Source organism: Mytilus edulis, chromosome 1, assembly GCF_963676685.1.
Source record: "Mytilus edulis chromosome 1, xbMytEdul2.2, whole genome shotgun sequence".
NCBI classification, from domain to species: Eukaryota; Metazoa; Mollusca; class Bivalvia; order Mytilida; family Mytilidae; genus Mytilus; species Mytilus edulis.
The window spans coordinates 64162457-64184447 of record NC_092344.1 but is presented as its reverse complement, the minus strand read 5'-3'; the positions used below and the strand labels follow the sequence as shown (position 1 = coordinate 64184447).

At 31.6% G+C, this 21991-nt stretch overlaps 1 protein-coding gene across 1 annotated transcript; it reads right to left on the bottom strand.

Moving 5' to 3' along the window:
- Positions 1-2042: 2042 nt before the first annotated feature.
- Positions 2043-10866, bottom strand: LOC139486783 (kelch-like protein 24). Its single transcript, XM_071271749.1, has 3 exons — positions 10777-10866; positions 4239-7896; positions 2043-3137 (listed from the first exon to the last, which is right to left on the bottom strand). Exon 2 carries the CDS (start codon positions 7886-7888, stop codon positions 6125-6127), a length of 1764 nt encoding a protein of 587 aa, XP_071127850.1. The 5' UTR covers positions 7889-7896; positions 10777-10866; the 3' UTR covers positions 2043-3137; positions 4239-6124.
- Positions 10867-21991: the final 11125 nt, after the last annotated feature.

The following is a 21991-nucleotide window of genomic DNA, read 5'->3' as shown; positions in this document are numbered from 1 at the left end:
ATAGACCAAAAATATGCAATGTAGAACACATTCTGGATTAATTTTATAGTTTAACTCATTTCAGATGGTACAAATATGAAAATTTTAACCAGTATGTAGAAGAACAAAAAAAATAGGCTCTCTGTTGCACTGCTGGTGGAGATTTATTTCCCCGAGGGTATCACAAGCCCAGTAGTCAGCACTTTTTGTGCTGACATGAATTGTCATTGATATGGTTATATTTATAAATTAACTGTTAACAAATTTTTGAATTTTTTGAAAAACTAAGGCTTTTCTACCTCAGGCATAGATTACCTTAGCTGTATTTGGCAAAACTTTTAGGAATTTTGGTCCTCAATGCTCTTCAACTTCTTACTTTATTTGGCCTTTTTAACCTTTTTGGGTTCGAGCGTCACTGATGAGTCTTTTGTAGACGAAACGCGCGTCTGGCGTATATACTAAATTTAGTCCTGGTATCTATGATGAGTTTATTTGCTCTCTCCGTCTGTTTGATATTAAAATGATGAATGGTACCGCAGCCAATATTACAACAATAAGTAATGTATTGTACAATAGTGACACTAAAATGGGCATATCTCAGAAACCTTTTAAGATTCATTCATGAAATTTTGCATTCTATTGAAGCAGTTATCAAAGCATGTTGTGATTTTTAATTTTCCTGGTTAAGTGCAAAAATGGCAGCCATTTTGGATTCAAAATGACCGCCAATTCATAATTTTTGTATGAAATTGACACCTTTTTTTGGTCCTGCTTTCTTATTTTTCAACTTATTTTAGCAATGTTTGCATCAAATTATTTATCTTAACACAGGGTTCCTATTTGTAAAGGAATTGTGACAATACAATTCATTATGTAGCCATTTTGATTGAATCAAAATGGCTCCCATTTCGGAGTTTTTCTCTCTCGATTAAATGTTTTTTCATCATAACTTGGTCATTTCTCAACTGATTTTCGATATGTTGGTATCAAATTGTTTGTCTTGACACATGCTATCAATTTTTGAATGTCTTGTGACAGAAAATCTAACTATGGTGGCCATTTTGAATAAATATGGCTCCCATTTGATGGCATTTCCGAGTTTTTCATCATTATTTAGTTATCTCCCAACTGATTTTTGCAAAATAGGTATCAAATTGTTTGTCTTAACACAAGCTATCAATTTTTTATTGTATTGTAACAGAACATCTCACTATGGTGGCCATTATGAGTCAAAAAGGTTCCCATTTGATGACATTAGCAAGTTTTTTCTCTTTTGATTATATTGTTTTTTATTCCTCTGTCATTTCTAATTGATTTTTGCAATGTTGGTACTAGTATCATATTGTTTGTTTTAACACAAGATGAATTTTTGTGGGTTATTGTTCATGTTTGTTTTGTGGTTGTGGTTTTTGATTGACAGACCCTTCAGCTTTATATTTTCTTTTTGTAACAAAGATACATAATTCATACATTTTATTATGTATTTTCATAAATGTAACGACTTATACAGTGAATATTTAGATGAAATAGAGTTGACATCTGATATTTTCCATGTTCTGCAACTACTATCATTTGGTATTAATTCAAAACCTTTGGAAAATACAAAAATATTTTCAACCCTTATGGTGTCATCTTTAACAGGCCAACGAGGGTCATCCATCATATGGTTTCTGTTGTATTGGCATCTTTGTAAATCTTGCATTGTAGGTTTTTTTTTTATCTTGTATTGTTAAGGGGCATCTTTGTAGTTGTTCCCTAGTTGTTTCATTGATATAAGCCAAACATTGCAATTCTAGCTTTATGTTTTATTTTTGTGCATGTTACATTATTTATACTGGTATCATATGAAATATTCATTCACACAAAGTTTAGTTAAAATCTGTTCTGTGATTTCAGTGAGGAAGATATTTTTTATTTAGTTTATATCATCAAGGAAGGACCCTTAACCATGTTATTTGAAGGCAATAAATTACCCCCCCCCCCCCCACGTTCAACAACATAAAAATCTCTATAACTTCAACTATAATACTTCTTTGCAAAGGGAATAATAATATATCACAAAATAATAGAAAGCACTGTTTTATTAGCACTAGATCTCAGCACTGGACATTTTTATATAAACTTTTCAAATTTTATCAACATTATCTTTACATGTATAATAAATAATCTTAACAAAACTTTACTATAAACATGACAAACATGTAAACATATTATATATATATATATATATATGCATGCGCATAAAATTATGCAGTTCAACTTAACAATCAAATACTCTTGTAAAAATTTCCACTATATACATGATATAATAGAATGTATAAATGTATCTTTACAATTTGTATATTTGAAAATCATAAATACATCATATAAACTTAAATGCTTTGTTTAAAGTATAATTGCTGAATTACATCATGTTCAAGTTAGTATTACATGTACAAATGTATATCAAATCTAAAAAAAAAAACATTACAAATTCTATCATTCATTGATTACTTTTTCCACATACTGTTGTTTCCAAATACATTTCCTCAGCTGGATTTATATGTATTTTAAATGCAATGCAATGCAACTATTAAATAAACAATTTAATACTCCTACTTATAAATTTCTGTTTGAACATGTTGAACATTAAAAAATAGCCCAAAAAAATTAGAAGATATTGCATTTCCTTTTTTCAAAATTTTTGAGTTTTCTTGAGGATGTGTAAAAATAAATACACCAGTATTACCGGCCTGACAGGGGCGGGGCTAATACTCAAAAACACATAAAAATATAGCAATACAACAGATATTACAGTGAATGAAGTCTAAAAAGACATTCAACCATAGGCTGAACCTAAATATTGGTATAACCAACCATGCCAGAATGAAGGATTGCAATGTCTATCTCCATTGTCTGTGTCAAAATGTTGCACTCAACAAAAAACTATGTAACGTTAACATTCTTAAGCAAAATTTAAACTCTGTCAGCATTGCTAGCAAAGCCAATTTGGTGGATTGATGTCTCATTCCCATTTGTTCCAATTTTCATGGTATTAGAATGTTTAGCAATTATGCAAAGTTTTACAGAAAAAAGTTTTAAAACATGCAAAATTTGTATCAAACTCATAATCTCAGCAATATAGAGCTGAGTAACATTTTGATTTTCAAATTAAATATCTACCAGTTGTTCCGCAGGGCAGAGCTTTATACGACCGCAGAGGTTGAACCCTGAACGGTTGGGGCAAGTATGGACACAACATTCAAGCTGAATTCAGCTCTAAATTTGGATTGTGATTAAATAGTTGACACAGCATAGGTTTCTGACACAGAATGAATGTGGTCTAATGAACTTAAAATATTTTTTTTGCCTTTGAGCAATTCACTATGCTGTTGAATATTAATCCTCTCAAAAAAATGTTTGAAGAAATTTTCTTTTTATTTATGAAATCTGAAATGAGAAAAATTTAATCCCCCCCCCCCATTTTTTTTCACATCCCCCTTCCCTTTTTCAAAAATTAATCTCAATTCAAATTTCTAATGGAGTTTGCAACAATAACTACTCATTTAAAAACGGGACCAAAAATTAAGAATCTACATACATGGTTAGATTGGCATATCAAAGAACCCCAATTATTAAATTTTTGATGAAATCAAACAAAGTTTAATTTTTGGACCCTGATTTGGACCAACTTGAAAACTGGGCCAATAATCAAAAATCTAAGTACATTTTTAGATTCAGCATATCAAAGAACCCTGAAGGATTAATAATTTTTGTTAAAATCAAACTAAGTTTAATTTTGGACCCTTTGGACCTTAATGTAGACCAATTTGAAAACGGGACCAAAAATTAAGAATCTACATACACAGTTAGATTTGGCATATCAAAGAACCCCAATTATTCAATTTTTGATGAAATCAAACAAAGTTCAATTTTGGACCCTTTGGGCCCCTTATTCCTAAACTGTTGGGACCTCAACTTCCAAAATCAATCCAAACCTTCCTTTTGTGGTCATTAACCTTGTGTTTTAATTTTATTGATTTCTATTTATTTATACTAAAGTTATTGTGCGAAAACCATGAATAATGCTTATTTGGGCCCTTTTTTGGCCCCTAATTCCTAAACTGTTGGAACCAAACTCCCAAAATCAATCCCAACCTTCCTTTTGTGGTCATAAACCTTGTGTTAAAATTTCATAGATTTCTATTCACTTTTACTAAAGTTAGAGTGCAAAAACTAAAAGTATTCGGACGACAACAACTCAATTTTTGCGGTCGTACAAAAATTGTTCTAAATCAAATGGCAATCCCCACAGTATATTATTTAAAATCTTAATTCATAGAACAGTAAATTTTGACAAGTTCAGATGTTCATCCCTTTAAGTGAACAAATACAATTAGCAATACCTTTTTGATCAAATATAATAAATCATTACTGTAGTTCACATAAATAAACCATTTCTAAGAGGTTTAGACCTACTTCATTTTCTCAAGACATCAACTACATGGAAATGGTACATGTAGGTCACATTTAACAATGAATTCCATGTAAATTTAGGTGTTATACAAAAAGTTGGATCATTGGCGATCGATGTTATCATGGTTATGACAACATAATATTTTGCATCACAATAGCATGGATACTATACATTTTAATAATAGTATATATCATAGTATATGTTCCCTATAAAAGTATGGAATTTCTAGACATCAATATAACAATATATTGTAATCCAATGAAAAAAATTAATACCGTTACAACACTTGTACTGTACACATATACAAATATTAACCAACAGTAAACTTCATGAGCCTTTCCCTACAAAGTCAGTTATCTGACAATGACTTTTAACAATTAAAATTCTCAAAAACTTATTTTAAGTGAAAACTACTTTCATGACTTTACAATCATGACAATAAAATTTTCTGAGGAATGAGGATGAATATATATATATATATAATATGAGAGTCTTTTAAACCATACTGGGTGTACAGTCAGGGGTACTACTTGTACAAGTAATTTTTATTTACTTGAAGAAGTAATATCAATACACTTATATAAGTAAATTTCTAGCATACTTATACATATTATTTTATTTTCTTGTATCGGTAGAAAAAAATTGCCTCAGTTATGTCCCTTAGCTATAGACATTCAGATTTTTTTACTTACACATGTAAATGTATATAAGCATGATAAGCATGATAAGTGAAGATTTCATCCTATCTTCTTTTCTTGAACATGTTGAATTCTTAAAATTTCTTTGCTCTAATAGAATTTAAAATTATCTGCCTTTTGTAGATCTAGATGTCTTTACAAATCATTTTAGTGTATTACGTAATTTCATGGACAATGAAAAACTCATTTGTCTGTTATCTTCAGAACACTGCTTATTTACAAGCCCAAAACTGAAAGGAGCAATTTTTGAAAGCCTTGCATAAATATATAAGATCTTTGCACAATCAGTTTTTTTGTTGAATTTATCAGATGAAACATTTTTGACCTCTAACAAACATGACAAAACAATTATGAGTTAATCTCATAATTAAAGGCATGTTTTTACATCTCAAAACATGAGGATTTTTAGTGGGATTGTAAAAAAAAATCACTTAAATACAAGTGATTTTTTATTTTTGTAGAAAATTAAGGGGAGATTTTTCAAATATTATAATCAACTTATACAAGTATATTTTTTTTACTTCTTCAAGTAAATAAAGATTAATTGTACAAGTAGTACCCTTGCGTGACTGGTGTACATGTATATATATGGAACATTACATTTTTGTACATGGTTTTAATAACCAGATTTAAGGACATGTAAAATGTACATGATTTCAATATAAGTTCAATTATTCATATTGTATTCACAGAATAAATAAATAAATTAATTTTTATCGAATAAAATATATATCCTTCAGCTTGTAAACATGGTAAATGAACAGTTGTCTGCTATCAATATTCAAGACATTCATTTTTTTCTAGCTAAATAAATTATAATTACCAGTAAGCAATATTGCTTGTGGTGAATAAAATAAATTTCTAGTCCTCAATGATCATTTAAACAGAAAAAATCGGCAGATCTAGTAAAGTTGTAAACAAAAACAGTTAGAAAAGCACTACATAACACATGTAACATGCATAACATACAATGATGTACATGCTAGTAATTTTAGTCAGAATGAGGCTTTTCATTCAAGAAAATGCGAACACAGCCATATGAATACATAGGTACGGGAATTGTTCCTACTTTTTCCCAAGCATTCTTTTTAGGGTCAAAGCACTCAATTATATCTGTGTATAGTCTGTCTTTAGCTCCACGTCGCCTTCCTCCAAAAGTGTACAATTTCTCATCAATAACAGCCACACTAACAAAGTCTCTTGGACATATCAGTTCGGGTAAAATTTCCCAAATTTCAGTTTCAGGTGTATACCGGAATGCACCTTCAAGTCCTATTACATAAATCTGTTTGTTGAGAACTGTGCTACCGAGACACATATCACATGCAGGCAGTGGTTGTGACAGTATTGTACATGTCTCCATAGTTGTGTCATAACACTGAACTGTATTCGTTACGATTTCATCATTGTTCTTACCGCCAAATAAATATATGTGCTTATCATGGGCCACAAACCCCATGTTTTCAACAGCATGGCACAGGCTACCAGCTTGCATCCAAGAAGACCCATTTGTCCATTTTTCAACGGACTTTAAGACCATATCTTCATCAAATCCACCGAGAACATATAAACTATCTTGCTGGGCGGCCATAGCATGACGTCTTCTGGCAGTTTGTAAACTTGGTCCTCTTAACCAAGTCTCAAAGCCAGAATCATATTTCCAGAATTCAGCACTTCTCAAGCCCCCCGATACATATATGTCATTTCCAATCACACTGGCAGTGAATTCATTGCGCTTTTTAAATGGCAGTGGCTTCAATGAAGTAAATTCTCCAGTATCAGATCTAAAACTTTCTACATCAATACTTAGACCGTCTGCCAGCCTTCCACCAAGTAAAATAGCAGTTTCATGATTAGAACTTGTCAACCTTGGAGTGATCTGAAAGCTATTTAGCATATGTCGTCTGCTTGGGACCATGTGATAAGTAATAGCTTCTTCATATAGCTTCAGTCCTTTTTCATCTTGCATAACGTGAGGAGATTTTGAAACAATGTCAAGCAAATATTCTTTCTTAATCATCGGAAACTTTACAGCCTCTAAAATTTTAAACCTAAAATTCTTCCTCCTTCCTTCATTCCCGTCAGCGTCTAACCATTTAATGGCCATTTCGAAAACTTGATGCTCTCCATCACATCTCAGCCTTCGGTCACAAAGAACATCCATGACACACTGTAGAGATAATCGACAAAAATCGTCATCATTCACAATAGTTTTGAAATGAAAACATGCGAGCTCTTTTGATATTTCATAGAGTTGAGAATGTGCATGAGTATCCGCTAACATCAGGGCAGCTAGACAATTAGACTCATTCATATTCTCCTTGAAAAATTTTACACATAGATTCACTAGAGGCTCAATCTGAAACATGTAAGCCTGCTGGAATAAATCCTGTAATATTGGTGTAGTAATCTGTACGCGTCCTGTATAAATAAAATGGAGAACATATTCAAAAACGTTAGAATCAACCTGCTGTAGATCAATCTTGTTTTTCCTGCATTCTTCCATTCCAGAACTAAACATTGATTTGAAATATCTTGAGCCCGCTGCTAGGATGACTCTGTGGCAGGGGAAATGTTTTCCGTCTACGACTAGAGTGACATCACTGTAACCTCCTTCAATACGGAAGGTTTCAAAATTTGTTATTAAACTTTCTGAATGTTCTGGACTGGAATAATCTGACAGTCGACTATTGTCACTAAAATCATGGTGTCTGCTGAAAAGGCTTTGGGCTCCATCTTCAGCTTCTATGTCCATTTTCAAAACTACAAATATAATATAAAAGTATTAAATACTTTATTTTAAATATCTGGCAGTTATGGTCTATGGTGATTCACAATTTTTCTAAACATAAGATTATTAACTAACGTACATAACATCAGGTATAGGCACTTGTTAATTGCTAAAGACTGTCAATGAGGGGGAAAACCCACTACTTCTTCACGCATTTTTTTTATTTTCTAGTACAAATAAATAATTTTGGTGCTAGTTAACTGATGGTTTCATTCATACATGTATTTACATTATGCTAAATCTTGTGCATGTTGTGTGGTTATAATTTTTAGCTGTTCATCATGTTCATGGTTTCTGTACATGTCTATCTAATATCTATATAGTATTCAAGTCATAGGGCTATACAGTTTTTGCTACATGTTGAGTCTATATGGACTTGTTTATTAAAGTGAGAAACCTGAAAAAGTCAACTTACGTTTCAGCTTTGTTTAGTCATTTATTAGCATTTTTCATTGTTTTTGTAGATCTTGTCATCTTGTAATTTTATATTTTTTGCAAAATTTATTATGTATAATCAACAATGATCAATTACTATTTAAATGAGTGCATCTATATATATATATCTGTCACACTGAGGTTTTGAGTATGAACCCTGCTCATGACCATTGCACTCAATTCTTATCTTAATTTATTTAAATCACAGTATTTGATGTTTCTAGAAACAGTTTAAGACATGTCATACTAGAACTTGCAAACAAATGGCAAAGAGTACCAACATACAGAAACAAAGCTATAGTAAGTGTCCCTTAACCAGGAAACCCTTGTTTTCCCCCTAATTCCTAAACAGATCGAGTCATATAACTCCACAACCCCAATCCTAAACATCCTTTTGTGGTGTTGAAACTTGTGATACAATTTCAGGCAATTCTATACACTGTTCCACAAGTTATTGTCTAGACACTTAGTCTAGAAGAATGCTTATTTGGGCCCCTTTTATACCCCTAATTCCTAATCCAAAGGGACCATATAGCCCCCAAAATCAATACCAATCTTCTTTTGTGGTTTCAAACCTTGTGTTTAAATTTCAAAGATCTATATTTACTTATACTTAAGGTATTGGCAATTTCCAATTATGCTAAAATATTGGCAAATTTCCATACTTTAAAAGCTATTGGCAAATTTACGATAGAGTTTATTATACTAAAGTTATTGTAAAATTTCCAATGGAGTTTATTAATACTATAGTTTTTGGCACTGATGACGACCACGCTGACAACAACGACGACAACGTAAAACCAATGTGGTGTATTGTAGTTAAATCCACCAATCATCTGATCATGTTTTCTGATTATAATAATTAATAATGATGTTTATACCTAACCTACATTGTACCTGTAATATGATATGTTTGGTCTTATTAATTATGACATTTCTTTAATCATGTTAATAATCATGATAAGGCCAATTAAAATGAATTGATAGATTTTCATCCCCTCTCGCCCCTTTGAAATCGTCCAGCCCTGATTTTTTTTATTTTTAAAATTTTACAGTTTATGGATTTTGTTCATTTCTGTTACTGGTAACCATGGTAACTGTTCATTCAAAACTTTCTGTTTCAAATTTCGGTTTTCATATTTCTTCGAAAATATTCTAAACAAAATGATTAAGTCGACATATTCTGCTGCTCTATGATGACAACATCAACAACAGAGAATAGATTGATTATGAGAAGGGCATGAAAATATTTATTTAAGAATTTTAAAAAACTAGAGGCTCTCAAGAGCCTGTGTTGCTCACCTTGGTCTATGTGCATATCAACAATGGACACTGATAAATTCATGACAAAATTGTGTTTTGGTGTCAACTTGGTGATGTGTTTGTAGATCTTTCTTTACTGAACATTCTTGTTGCTAAATTATCTCTATCTATAATGAACTTGGCCCAGTAATTACAGTGGAAAATATTTCCTAAAAATTTACATGTCATAAGAGAGTTGCAAATGAAATTAAATTAAAAAAATTTAAATCCTCCCATCCGCCCCATTTTTTTCAAAAAATCTGAATGAAATTTACTTAGGCAGCAACCATTTGCTATGTTTGGCTATGTTTTTTTTTTTCTGTACAAACTTTTTTTTTCGCCTGCGTCGAAAAACAATCCATTTTTTTCGCGACAAGTCGAAAACAATTTTTTTCTTTCAATTTTAGCATTACATATAGTGGCAGCCCCCCCCCAGAAAATCAAATGGTTGCTGCCTTATTAATTTTCATTGGCCTAAAATGTCATAAATTATTAATGTTAATCATGGTAATATATACTATAGACATGAGAGGTCATAATCATGATAATGATGTCATAATTCATTTGTAATTCATATTTACAAATGTATATGTTATAAAGGCCACAGTAATATTAACAGAATTTTACTTTTGAAGATATCTGGTTTTTTTTAGTTTTGAAAATACAAGTCACTGTCTAGTCCAAATAATTATGACGTCTTGAAAGGCTATTATAATTTTTTTCTTTGACGCCAAAGAAAAAAAATATAATAGCCTTTCAAGACGTCATAATTATTTGGACTAGTCACTGTCATGACTGTGCTGAGATATGTGAAAAGTTATTTCAAATAATTATTGTCTTCTTGAAAGGCTATTATACTTTTTTTCTTTGATGCCTCTCATCGAATACCAAAGTTAAAAAAAAGTATGATAGACTTTGACAAGTGTTTGAAAAGGAATGGTGAAAAGTCGCACCTGACAGATGTCAGAGACAGAGAGATGAGAGAGATGACTCAGTCTCATGAGTGCTTGACACTGACAGACTGACGAATTGACAGATTCACCTGAACATATGCACGAGTAAAGAAATATACTTAAAATACAGAGCAAAGTTGTAATATAGCAGTCTATTGATACCTTTTGGGGGTTTTAAAGTTAAGAAATCAAGGTGGAAAAACTGTCATTTCCATTTTCCGGATATTTTGTAAAGGGAGACTATTAGTGAGTGATCCAACAAATCACCAAAAAAATAAAATAAGAACGAAATGTACCTTTTTATATTCGAAACATAATGCTTGCCAATTTTTAATAAAGTAAACTTTATACTGTCAACTCTACTTTAATAATACATTGTCAGTTTTACTATATACAATATATAAGCAATTTGTTTCGAATATAAATCAATTTAACTATTGTCAGTTTATTGTCTCCATAACCATAATGAGGGGGGATAGGACCTTTATCGGGACTCCGGGATCGGGTGTTTTTAAGCTCGGGATTTCGGGATTGACCCTTTCGGGATCCGGGAATCCTTTTTTTCGGATTTCGGGATTTGCTTTATTTAAATTCGGGACCTCGGGATTTCGTTTTTTTAAGTCCGGGATTTCGGGATCAAGAACCCTCCTATCCCCCCTCCATAATGGCATTAGGTATTTAATGTAAATGTGTTTGTGCTAATAAATATTGTCGATTGTCTATAAAAAGGTATTTATATATATGTGTCGTCATTGTTTATTATTTATTTTTGTCATAGATGATTTAAAAAAGGAGAGACTATAAAAGGTTTCGACCTCTGCGTCGTATAAAGCTGTGCCTTGCGGAGCATCTGGTTCCATTTCAACGTAACGAAGCGCAATCCTAGAGCATTAAAAATGGGGGGTAACTTCAAAATTTTTTGGGTAGGGGTGTGCCATTTTTGCCACAAAAAACGTACCCATTTTAATATAACATTCACTGAAATTCAGTACCTATAGTTATATAGATATTTAAGAAAGAATGACCTATACTTATATACAATACAATGTATTTAAAATATGACCCATGCTTATATAAGCACTAACTCATCGTCACTCATAATTCATTTTAAAATACACCAGCTACCCTTAAGTTTTTATATATGAATTGACATCGTTTGGTGCACATATATTTTATCGTTATATATACCCCAAATCAATATACTGTTATCAAACGTAAATGCATTTTAATATAGGATGTCATTAAAAAGGAGGGTCATTTTTATATAAAATCTCGCAAAATTATGACCCATATTTTTGGCACATCCCCGTATACCCAATAATAGGAAGTTACCCCCCCCCCTCCCGTGCCTGGATGAGTAACTTGTCAAAAAAGGCAGGATTACAAATAAAAGTCAGGATATACTTATAAAAGAATCGAATAGAGTAAAGAATAAACAGGCAGGACAGAAATTACAACAATTATAAAAATGCAACGGGACATTTTTTTTCCATCCAACGTTCGTCACCGTTAGGCGAGACACTTAAATACCAGAGATGGGTAGCTCTATTTAGGCAGCTACCATTTGATTTTCGGAGGTGGGCTATTGATTGATTTTGTGTCCGGACTAACTTTCTTTTTTTTGGCAACAAGTCGAAAACAATTTTTTCTTTCAATTTTAGCATTACAACAAAAATTATAGTGGCAGCTGAGGGTGAAACAAACATTTTGTTTCCCCCCGGGTCCAAAACAAATTATTTTTTTCTCCCAAAACTGATCAAATGATTTTTGCCTTAATCATGCAGGGCCGTAACTACCTATCATATGAGGCAGGGGCTGCCTCCCCTGAATTTTCTACACCAAATTTTTTTTTGAAGTAATAAAATGAAATATTGACAATATGTCCACGAAGAATTTGAATTTATAGTATAAACAACACAAGTTTACAGTTTTGACAGTGTTATCATGATGTGTGATATATGTCATTTTCCGGATTTTTGATCGATAGTGAAACGTTTCAGTATTTGTTTGTTATTTGTTTTGTTCGTGTGACCGTCCGTCTGTTATTCAGTATTCGTACGATGAAACATATTAAACTTTGCTTTTCGATAATTTTGAATAAAATATAACTGTTCACATTTATTTAGGGACTCAATTAAGCATAGGAAGTTCCCTTTGTATTGTGAATCTTTAATAATATCGGAAATTTGTTACCAGCTGAATCCGCAGTTGGATCATTTTTTTAACGTTTCCCGATCGTACGAGAACATTATGGTCAATGCCTTAGTAGTTAAACACTCCCATTCGTTGTATCAGGGACTTTCTATACTAAGTATATATACTAGTATAGAAAGTCCCTGGTTGTAGTTATATACATGTTTGTTCAGCTTTCAAAAATATTGAAATTCAAGGTCCTCGATAAAAAAAAATATATCTTGCGTTCTATGATCTTACTTTATATGTTTTTTTAACTTACCTGTTTGATTTCTAACAAAAAGATTTTTAAATACAAATAATAATTGTTTGTATAAAAATTGCTCCCAGGATCCAGCAACACTGATGTTTCTTAAAGAAAGAAAATCGAAGGAAAACGGGTCATTTTAGCTAGATTTTATTGAGAAAAACATCAGCGGTCACAATGTATTTAATGTTAATAATTAAAGGTCCAAGTACGGCCTTCAAGACGGAGCATTGGCTCACCCCGAACAGCAATCTCAGCTTGTTTTTGCATAAAAATTGCATCCAGGTTCAAGCAATACTGATGTTTCTTAAAGTAAGGAAATCGAATGAAAAAGGGTCCTGATGAAGGTAAATCTAGAAAAGCGCTTCGGACGCAATAACTTATTAAACGTGTTGTTTTCCATTTTTTTTAGCCATTTTAATGAGAGCAAAAAATCTTTTAGGGCCTCATTCGGCAGCCCACAAACCCCTTCCTCCCCTGAATTCGAACCTTAGTTACGGCCCTGTCATCGGTCATATTTTCAAATTCTGTATTGAAGAATTAAAGTAAAATAACAAAGATACTGAACCCCTGTCTCTCAAGAAAATTCAAAACGGAAATATAAAAAAAGACTTGAAGATGTGGTATGATTGACAACGAGAAAACTCTCCACAGAAACCAAATGACACAGAAATTAACAACTACTAGTACAGGTCATCGTACGGACTTTAACAATGAACAAAGCCCATACCGTATAGTCAGCTTTAAGAGGCTATGAAATGACAAATGTAAAACCAGATGCTGCGCAGGGCGCAGCTTTATACGACCACAGAGGTCGAACTCTGAACAGTTGGGGAAAGTATGGACACCACATTTAAGCTTGATACAGCTCTGAATTCGGATAGTGATTAAATAGTTGACACAACATAGGTTTCTGACACAGAATGGATGTGGTCTAAGAACTTAAACTTAAAAACTTAAAAATTTTAAATTGGACATTTACCTATTATGGTCCAATATCCAAAATCTAAATACATGGTTAGATTCAGTATATCATAGAACCTAAAGAATTCAATTTTTGATGAAATCAAATAATGTTCAATTTTAGACCCTTTAGCCCTCATAGTGGATCAATTTGATAACCGGGTCAAATATTAAAAATCTAATACATGGTTAGATTCAGCATATTGAAGAACCCCATGTATTCAATTTTTGTTGAAATCAAACAAAGTTTAATCTTTGACCCTTTGGGCCTTAATGTAGACCAATTTGAAAACGGGAAAATTGAATATTTCTTGCTATTGCGCAATATTGTGCAATTAGATATTTCTTGCTATTGCGCAATACTGTGCAATTGAAGATTTCTTGCTATTGCACAATACTGTGCAATTGAAGATTTCTTGCTATAGCGCAATACTGTGCAATTGAAAATTTCTTGCTATTGCACAATACTGTGCAATTGAAGATTTCTTGCAATTGCGGAATACTGTGCAACTGAAAATTTCTTGCTATTGCACAATACTTAATATAATAATTTTGGACCCTGATTTGGACCAACTTGAAAACTGGGTCCATAATAAAAAATTTTAAGTACCGGTACATGTTTAGATTCAGCATATCAAAGAACCCCAAGAATTCAATTTTTGTTAAAATCTAGCTAAGTTTAATTTTGGACCCTTCGGACCTTAATGAAGACCAATTTGAAAACAGGACTAAAAATTAAGAGTCTGAATACACAGTTAGATTTGGCATATCAAAGAACCCCAATAATTCATTTTTTGATGAAATCAAACAAAGTTTAATTTTTGGACCCCTTTGGCCCCTAATTCGTTTGGACCAAAACAAAATCAATCCAAACCTTCCTTTTGTGGTCATAAACCTTGTGTTAAAATTTTATAGATTTCTATTAACTTATACTAAAGTTAATGTGTAAAATCCAAAAAAAATGCTTATTTGGGACCTGTTGTTTGCCCCTAATTCCTAAACTGTTGGGACTAAAACTCCCAAAATCAATCCCAACCTTCCTTTTGTGGTCATAGACCTTATGTTAAAATTTCATAGATTTCTGTTCACTTATACTAAAGTTATTGTGTGAAAACCAAGAAAAATGCTTATTTGGGCCCTTTTTGGCCCCTTATTCCTAAACTGTTGGGGACCAAAACACCCAAAATCAATCCCAACCTTCCTTTTATGGTCATGAACCTTTGTTTAAATTTCATTTATTTTTATTTTTATTTACTTTTACTAAAGTTAGAATGCGAAAACCAAATGTCTTCGGACGACGCCAACGTGATACCAATATAAGACAATCATTTCTTAATACATAATTTTAAAGCAGTATGAGGTAGGTAGTCAAGTTATCAAACATATATAACAGTGTTCTTTAAATTTTGATTTGATTACCTCACTGCTTTTAAATTTTCTAAATTGTCCTTTGACCAGAAAAACCCTTGTTTCCCCCCTTTTTTGTCCCTAATTGCTTGATGATTAGAAGCATAAACCCCCTACCCCCATAACCATCCCTTTGTAGTATGGAAACTTGTGGTATAATTTCAAAGGATTTATACACTTAAACACAAGTTATTGACTGAAAACTAAAAAAATGCTTATTTTGGTCCTAAATTCCTACACATTTGGGACAATAACCCCCAAAATCAATCCAAACCTTCTACCTGTGGTATTAAACATTGTGGTACAATTTCAGAGTAATTGAAATGCTTATACATAAGTTGATATCCTGAAAGTAGAAAATGCTTGTTTTGGGCCCCTTTTTGGCCCCTAATTCCAAAACGGTAAGGACCATCATCCCCAAAATCAATCCCAACCTTTTCTTTTGAGGTATTGAACCTTTATATAAAATTTCATAGAGATCCATTTACCTAAACTAAAGTTATTGTCTGGACGACAAGGCTGACGACATCATACCATTGTACGAACGCAAATTTTTTTTGCAGTCGTATAAAATTATATCATAATAGAGGTTCACATGATCTTTATCTTTTATGGATTCGGGATAAAATTCTACAAAAGTGAAAAGTTGGTTTCTTAAGGGCCATTACTCATATAATCCTTCATGTTGACTTTATATGTGCAGGTATATTTCTTTGAAATTATTACTATCAATAGATTATTTCAATCAGATTAAGTTTCCTAACAAAAAAAAAAAAAAAAGGGTAAACATCACCATGTAGAGGCAATAACTCAAATAAGGGGCTATTGAGGATTTCTGCCAAGTTGACTCATGTGTAGATTTTATTGTTGTATTCATTTTTAGTGCTAAATTTTATTTTCCATTTGTTATAATTTTATTCTGAAAATAACCAAGATTTAAAAAATTGTTAAAATAAGGACTTTTCAGGGGCAATAACTCCATAAATTGGTTGTCTGATTTTTTTCTGAAAATTCTGTGAGATATACACCTGGATCAGTTGATCAATTTTTGTATTTTTTCTACACACTGCTTCAGTTTTGTTAGATATAAAAATAAGAATTAACAAAAAATTTAAAGAGCAGTAACTCCAAAAAGTAAGTTTTTGCCAAGTAGTGTCAGAGGTGATTGATAAACAACAAAAGGTGATGGACGGACAGACAATTATGCTTGATGCCAAGTAATGTCAAAAGCTAACAGGTGAGCTAAAAGTGTATGATCAATCACATAAGCGCTGGTTGGCTGACAGATCTTTAGAACTCACTTTAAAATTTCATACCAAATATCAAACTATTATCAATGCAAAAGCAGAATAATATGTTAGGAAATTTACGCACTAACAGAAAAACAGACAATTTGATAGACAGAAATACAGACAAAGGAAATGTAGTATACCACCAATTATACCACTGTCAAAGAATATCTGTTTTTTCCAACAATTTCATTAAAACAAAGCAAACACAAGACTTGTAAAAAATATTTTATTTTTTAAGATGGACCTTTGCAGAAACTTTTATGAAAACATGAAAATATGCATCATTTCCCAATATCAACACTTGAATTTTGCATGAAATGTATTGACCTGCAGAAATAACAATTAAGACATGTTCATCATTTCTTTGTTCTTCTTCTTCTTCCAATAATTTGCATACCACCTCTGGTGTATTATAGCAAATGTTAAGTAACTTGATGAACAGACTGGGTTATAATTTTAACTGTATACTTTATGAAATATATCAATGTTTTTTTTCTGAAAATTTGGAATTTCGTAATTCTATAATTTAAAAAAAAAAAACTTTTACAAAAAAAAACCCAACATCGGACATTTAGCTAATACCAAAATATTGCAATATTTGAAGTATCTTAGTTAAAGTTCAATTGTTACCCTTTATTGTGTAGGATCTAATAAAATTGCGCTGAGCACATCCTAAGGGAGATTTCTAAAGTTTGATACTCCCAAAACTTTGAATGCAGGGAGTAAACTTTGCTTGTGGGGATATAATGAAAATTCAGCACACAAATCTTGAGTCAATTTCTGACAGGGTAAGTTAAAAACCTGATAAGAACTTTTTCGTTGAAACATTTAAATTTTATTTTAGAACATTTAAAAAATTGTTTTAAGGGGTTTGACAAAAATAGAAAAAATATCTACTAGTAAGATAATTAGTCAACAAATTGACCATGCTATTATAACAAGATGATGAAAAAGCCTAATGCCAACAGATGAAATGACCTTTGATTATGTGACCTACTAATGAAATCAAAGCATGTATAATATACAAAATGATATAAACAAACAAATGAAAATAACAAGCTTGATTTATTCAAAATACAAAAAAAAACAATCTGTAAAAAAATCACAATAGTTCACATATCCTTTGTTTGATAAGGTGACCTACAACTGAAATCGAAGGGTGTATAAAATACAAAATGATAACAAACAAATGAAAATAACAAGCTTCATTTATTCCCATTACAAAATACAGTTTCTATTAAATAATCACAATAGTTCAAATGACCTTTGATAATCTGATCTACATCTGTAATCAATGAATGTATAATATACAAAATGATAAAAAAACAAGAATGTGTTCATAGTACACGGATGCCCCACTCGCACTATCATTTTCTATGTTCAGTGGACCGTGAAATTGGGGTCAAAACTTTAATTTGGAATTAAAATTAGAAAGATCATATCATAGGGAACATGTGTACTAAGTTTCAAGTTGATCATCAAAAACTACTTTGACCAAAAACTTTAACCTGAACTTCGCACTATCATTTTCTAAGTTCAGTGGACCATGAAATTGGGGTAAAAACTATAATTTGGCATTAAAACTAAAAAGATCATATCATGGGGAACATGTGTACTAAGTTTCAAGTTGATTGGACTTCAACTTCATCAAAAACTACCTTGACCAAAAACTTTAACCTGAAGCGAACGGATGCACTGACAGACAAACGGACGCACGGAAGCACAGACCAGAAAACATAATGCCCCTCTACTATCGTAGGTGGGGCATAATAATAAAAAATGAAAATGGCAAGCTTGATCTATTCCATTAGAAAAAACACATTCTGTAAAATAATCACAACAGTTCAAATAACCTTTGAAAATGTGACCTATAACTTAAATCAAAGCATGTTTTAAGGGGGTAGACCTTGGTTCAGGGAGATAACTCTTTAAATCAGTTAAGCGTTTGTAAAAGTCAAATTCATCAATGTATTTTAAGCATTTACCTGAAACAGATTGAAAATAATCTATGTAACCTAGAAGCTTAGAATATATTTTTGAAAATGGTTGACACAAACATACTGATGATTTTAAGAGTTATTTTCCTTAACCTAGGTCTACCTCCTTAAATATAATAAGAAAATAATACTAAACAACATAAATTAGAAAAGTTATAAAAAAATACATTAAATATCATATTGCACATCGTCAAGTTTTACCTGTATACATTAAAAAAGTAATAAAATATTTAATACACATATTACATTAATTGTAGTATATCTTCGAAAAAGTATCTGACCGTTACAACAAATACAATTTGTCTCTGTCTATATACTGTTTACAGATAATAACCTGCTTCTTGTAATCAGAATGAGAATTATTTCCCAAGTTTAAATTTTTAAATTCTGATTTAAAACCATCAATTTTTCATTGATTCATTTGTAGGAATTTTATGACTTTGTTGAAAGTGTGTTTAAATGAGGCGTTATTTTTCCAATATCAACTTCTATTATATCTGTAATAAACTACATTCACATGCTAAGACAATTCTCTATTGGAAAAATGACATTAAATCATCTTGTAAATCAATTCCGAGATACTTAAAAAGACAATAAAATTGAACCTGCCATGAAAATTAATTTCATGATACTGTGTACTAATTATTGTTTGTCGGATACCAGTTTTCGTGGATTGCGTGGTTATGGTGGATACCAGTTTTCGTGGATTGCGTGGGTATGGTTGAATGATACCATAAATTTAATGTTCAACAAATAAAAAATGTCCTATGCAGACTTTGACAAAACCACAAAACGTAGTATCCACGAGCATGCAAGTTTTCTTTAATCCACAAAAAATTAATATCAACCTAAAATAAATGAAGCCACAGTATACAGTTCTACAATTGTAGAAAAACAGTCTTTACAAATAACAATATGTATTAAAAAATTACAACCATAAGTCCAGTATACTTATTCACAGCTAACAAAATGAATATTTAACAAAAAACAGCTAACACTGCAAAGAAGTAAATGCAAATATGAGTTCTTAAGAATCATGTAAAAACAGATCATCTTTAACAAAATGGCAAATCAAATAAATCTTCCCTTTCAAATTAAAATAAATAAATGCTTTTTGTAGACACAGCTACCTATAAATTAAACAGATATGCAAATTTGTCAAGGCATTCAAGCATAAAATATAGGTCATGACAACCTAAATGTTCAAGAGTGGCTCAGAATCTTTTTTTACAGTTCAGTAACTATACTGGTAAAATATTCCTTAGTTCACTATCATAATGGTCGATAATATGAACCCAAAAGTGACTTAATGTGTAATTGGTGACCTTTATTCACTTAGATATAGGAAGATGTTGTGTGAGTGCCAATGAGAAAACTCTCCATCCAAATAACAATTCATAAAAGTAAACCATTATAGGTAAATGTATGGCCTTTAACACAAAGCCTTGGCTCACACCGAACAACAAGCTATAAAGGGCCCCAAAATTACTTGTGTAAAACCATTCAAACTGGAAAACCAACGGTCTAGTCTATATAAATAAAGGGCTGCGCTTTAGCGCATGATACGCCCGTTGTTTGAAAGACGACGGGCGTATAAAAATGGCAAAAAAAGACTACAATGACAATGAGGAGCAGCAAGAAGATAACAGGGAAAGTGAAGATGGTGAAAGTGACTCTACTGAAAGTTATGATCTAAATGAGGAAGTAGGTGATGAAAGTAAGGATTTCATTGAAGACGGGCGTATAAAAATGGCAAAAAAGACTACAATGACAATGAGGAGCAGCAAGAAGATAACAGGGAAAGTGAAGATGGTGAAAGTGATTCTACTGAAAGTTATGATTTAAATGAGGAAGTTGGTGATGAAAGTAAGGATTTCATTGATGATGAAGATAAAGATTTCATTGATGATGAGGAGGCCTCTTCTGAGAATGAAAATGAGGATTTTTCTGATGATGAGGACAGTGATTACAATGAAGAAGACACTGATGATTAAACCTAGTTCAGCTTTTCAATATTTAGCATAAAAACAAATATCATTAACATTGGCATATAACAGAAGTCTTCAATGCAATATAAGGAAAGTGATATACATGTATGAGTATGGGTTTTAGTAATTCTGTAATGGCTGATTTCCAAATTTTATAGTAGTTTGAAAGAAGGTAATTTTCTTGGGGTATATTGCTCATAGTTAGATTCTGTTGAACACAGTAAGGAATCCATACTAAATTATACAAAGATGTATGCAAAAGTTGTTCAAATGGTGCTTAATATGGTGGATAATGATTATTACCTTTTTATTGTTTAGAATATTCACAAGATGATCATATTGATAAATGTTTAGGAGACTTGATTTCCTTATTTTTTTCATAAAATGACACCCTTTAACATTTAAGGAATATTTAGTCACATGTTAGGATTTTCATGTTGTCACTTGTTCACTTATTATGTGCTATTGTAGACTAGTTATGTTTTATAACATTTTTTATTGCGCTCAACCCTTCCACCGAAACCGAACTCTATAAAAAAGCTGCAATGCTAAGGTATCATTTGTGATTTCAATTGCAACCAATTTTAACAAGAGTAAAACATCCAATATGCAAAAACAGTATTTGATTTTTATCCATAGCTTAGATAGTAAAAATGTTATCATAAAATGATATATGCCTCAGGGAACAGTTAGTATCTCAGGGACTGCTTATGTGCTTTCATCCTTGCAACCATTCAATAATAGTACAAACGTATGACATTCATGGAACCTATTTTTTACAAGAAATTTAATGTTTTAAATTGAACTAAAGATTTTACAAATTTTATGTTTTTATCAGATTTTATTAAGTATTATTTGTTACATCAATAGACATAAACAATTCACCAAAGTTTCATGGACATTGGTGAAAGCCTTTTTGAGTTATTGTCCGAAGTGTTAAAAATCCCCCTTTTTTTATGAATAAAGCCCCATAAATCCAAAACTTAAAATCTGAAATTTATAAAAATTGAAAGGGAGCTTACATCAATAGATATAAACAATTCACTAAAGTTTCATGGACATTGGTGAAAGCCTTTTTGAGTTATTGTCCGAAGTGTTAAAAATCCCCCTTTTTTATGAATAAAGCCCCATTAATCCAAAACTTAAAATCTGAAATTTATAAAAATTGAAAGGGAGCTTACATCAATAGATATAAACAATTCACCAAAGTTTCATGGACATTGGTGAAAGCCTTTTTGAGTTATTGTCCGAAGTGTTGAAAATCCCCCCTTTTTTATGAATAAAGCCCCA